The sequence below is a fragment of the Cyprinodon variegatus genome, unplaced genomic scaffold, assembly GCF_000732505.1.
Source record: "Cyprinodon variegatus isolate N-32 unplaced genomic scaffold, C_variegatus-1.0 Scaffold587, whole genome shotgun sequence".
Lineage (NCBI taxonomy): Eukaryota > Metazoa > Chordata > Actinopteri > Cyprinodontiformes > Cyprinodontidae > Cyprinodon > Cyprinodon variegatus.
Window position 1 is genome coordinate 426,432 of NW_015151040.1, and position 1,424 is coordinate 427,855.

General features: G+C 36.2%; 1 protein-coding gene across 1 annotated transcript in view; it reads right to left on the reverse strand.

Moving 5' to 3' along the window:
• The window catches only part of cacna1f (calcium channel, voltage-dependent, L type, alpha 1F subunit), a 54,065-nt gene extending 52,971 nt beyond the window's left edge, over positions 1-1,094 (reverse strand). The window contains exon 1 of the mRNA XM_015392342.1: positions 1,076-1,094. Coding sequence (XP_015247828.1) covers positions 1,076-1,094 — 19 coding nt within the window. The remainder of the gene's footprint in view (positions 1-1,075) is intronic.
• Between the last annotated feature and the right edge of the window lie 330 nt (positions 1,095-1,424).

Consider the following 1,424-nt stretch of genomic DNA (forward strand, 5'->3'; position numbering starts at 1 on the left):
TTTCAAAATGATTGCCAAAAAATGCAGAACATTTGCAACAGCATATATGAATAAAATGTAATTTAATTTGTCCATAATTGATGAAAGGGATGGAAACCAAGCTGGAAAGCATTCAGCACTGAGAAAGCTGCAGAAATCAATGGTAGGCACTCCTGTAGAAGGTGTTGTGACGCTAAATTAAACTCAAATTTAACTTCAAACCACAATTCCAAAAAGGTACATTTTGCAGAAGAACATCTCAAGTCATTTATATAACAGATTGGGGAAAAAATCACCATGTCAAGATGCGATGCTGAAAAGACTTCAACTACAGGAGACTGCTTGTTGAAATTGAAACCAAAGGCAGTTTAACAAAGCATTATGCATTTAGGGTTGTATATTTATGCAACTTTGTTGTTGATTTGTTATATTTCTTCCTGTAAAAGATTTTTTTCTTTTACTTAACTTTTATACCATATCCCTCAAATTAAAGGCAACAAAGTTGGATAATGGCCTCTGTTTTTACCATTAAAAGAGCCACTAATGTATAGCCTTTTCACAATCACTATATATCACAGAAAATATTGCTATATCTATTCTAAGGGGAGAGTATAAAGAGCATCCATCCTTACGTCTAAAACTTTAACAGTATCTGCGGCCATTTGATGTCAGATACTGTCCTGGGAGCCGTATATTGTATTCGTTATCTAACACCATTAAGAATGGATTTGCTTGCAAGAAATAGATATTATGTCCTGTAGATCTCATATCATAAGACCAGATGTGACCTACTTCTTTACAGGCACAGTATGGCACTTAGCGCAGCAATATCCCCAAATAGGCCCATGAACACCTGTTAGGAAAGGCCTTGCAATGAGATAGCTTCATCTAAGGACACCTTTAAATTCTCAGACAGCACAGATGTGCCCCAGGAAAAGTTTGGAGGATAAAAGGAACAACCTGTACTAAAATGAAATGTGATTTTAGCCCAAAGCATGACACTAAAAGGATCATGTGACACTATTGTAGGTCAAGCATTTACTAATTGCCTGTGCATGCTAAAAAAGAAAAGGAAATGAAACTGTGCAAACATTACCTTTCTTTGCTCCATCCATTTCCGCAGCTTTGCAGCAAACAGTCACCTAAAATGACGCACCATCAACCCTTTAGGATATCTGTGATGCGTGAAGGATCACAGATATAAATCCTGAACCCAACAAGGGTTTTTATGTTAGTCGTTAAGAAAAAAAAAAAACTAGAAAGGTTAAAAATAAATAAATAAATTAGCAGTCGCTCATTTTAAATGCGCGCATTGAGCTGAAAACCATCCGTCCTGCGACGCTCCTGCTTCCCGTCCCGCAAAAAAATTCAATTAAACTAAATCCACTTTATGACTGGCGACCTGTTGCGTAATAGAAAAAAAAAATGTTTTTGTAGACACTAAA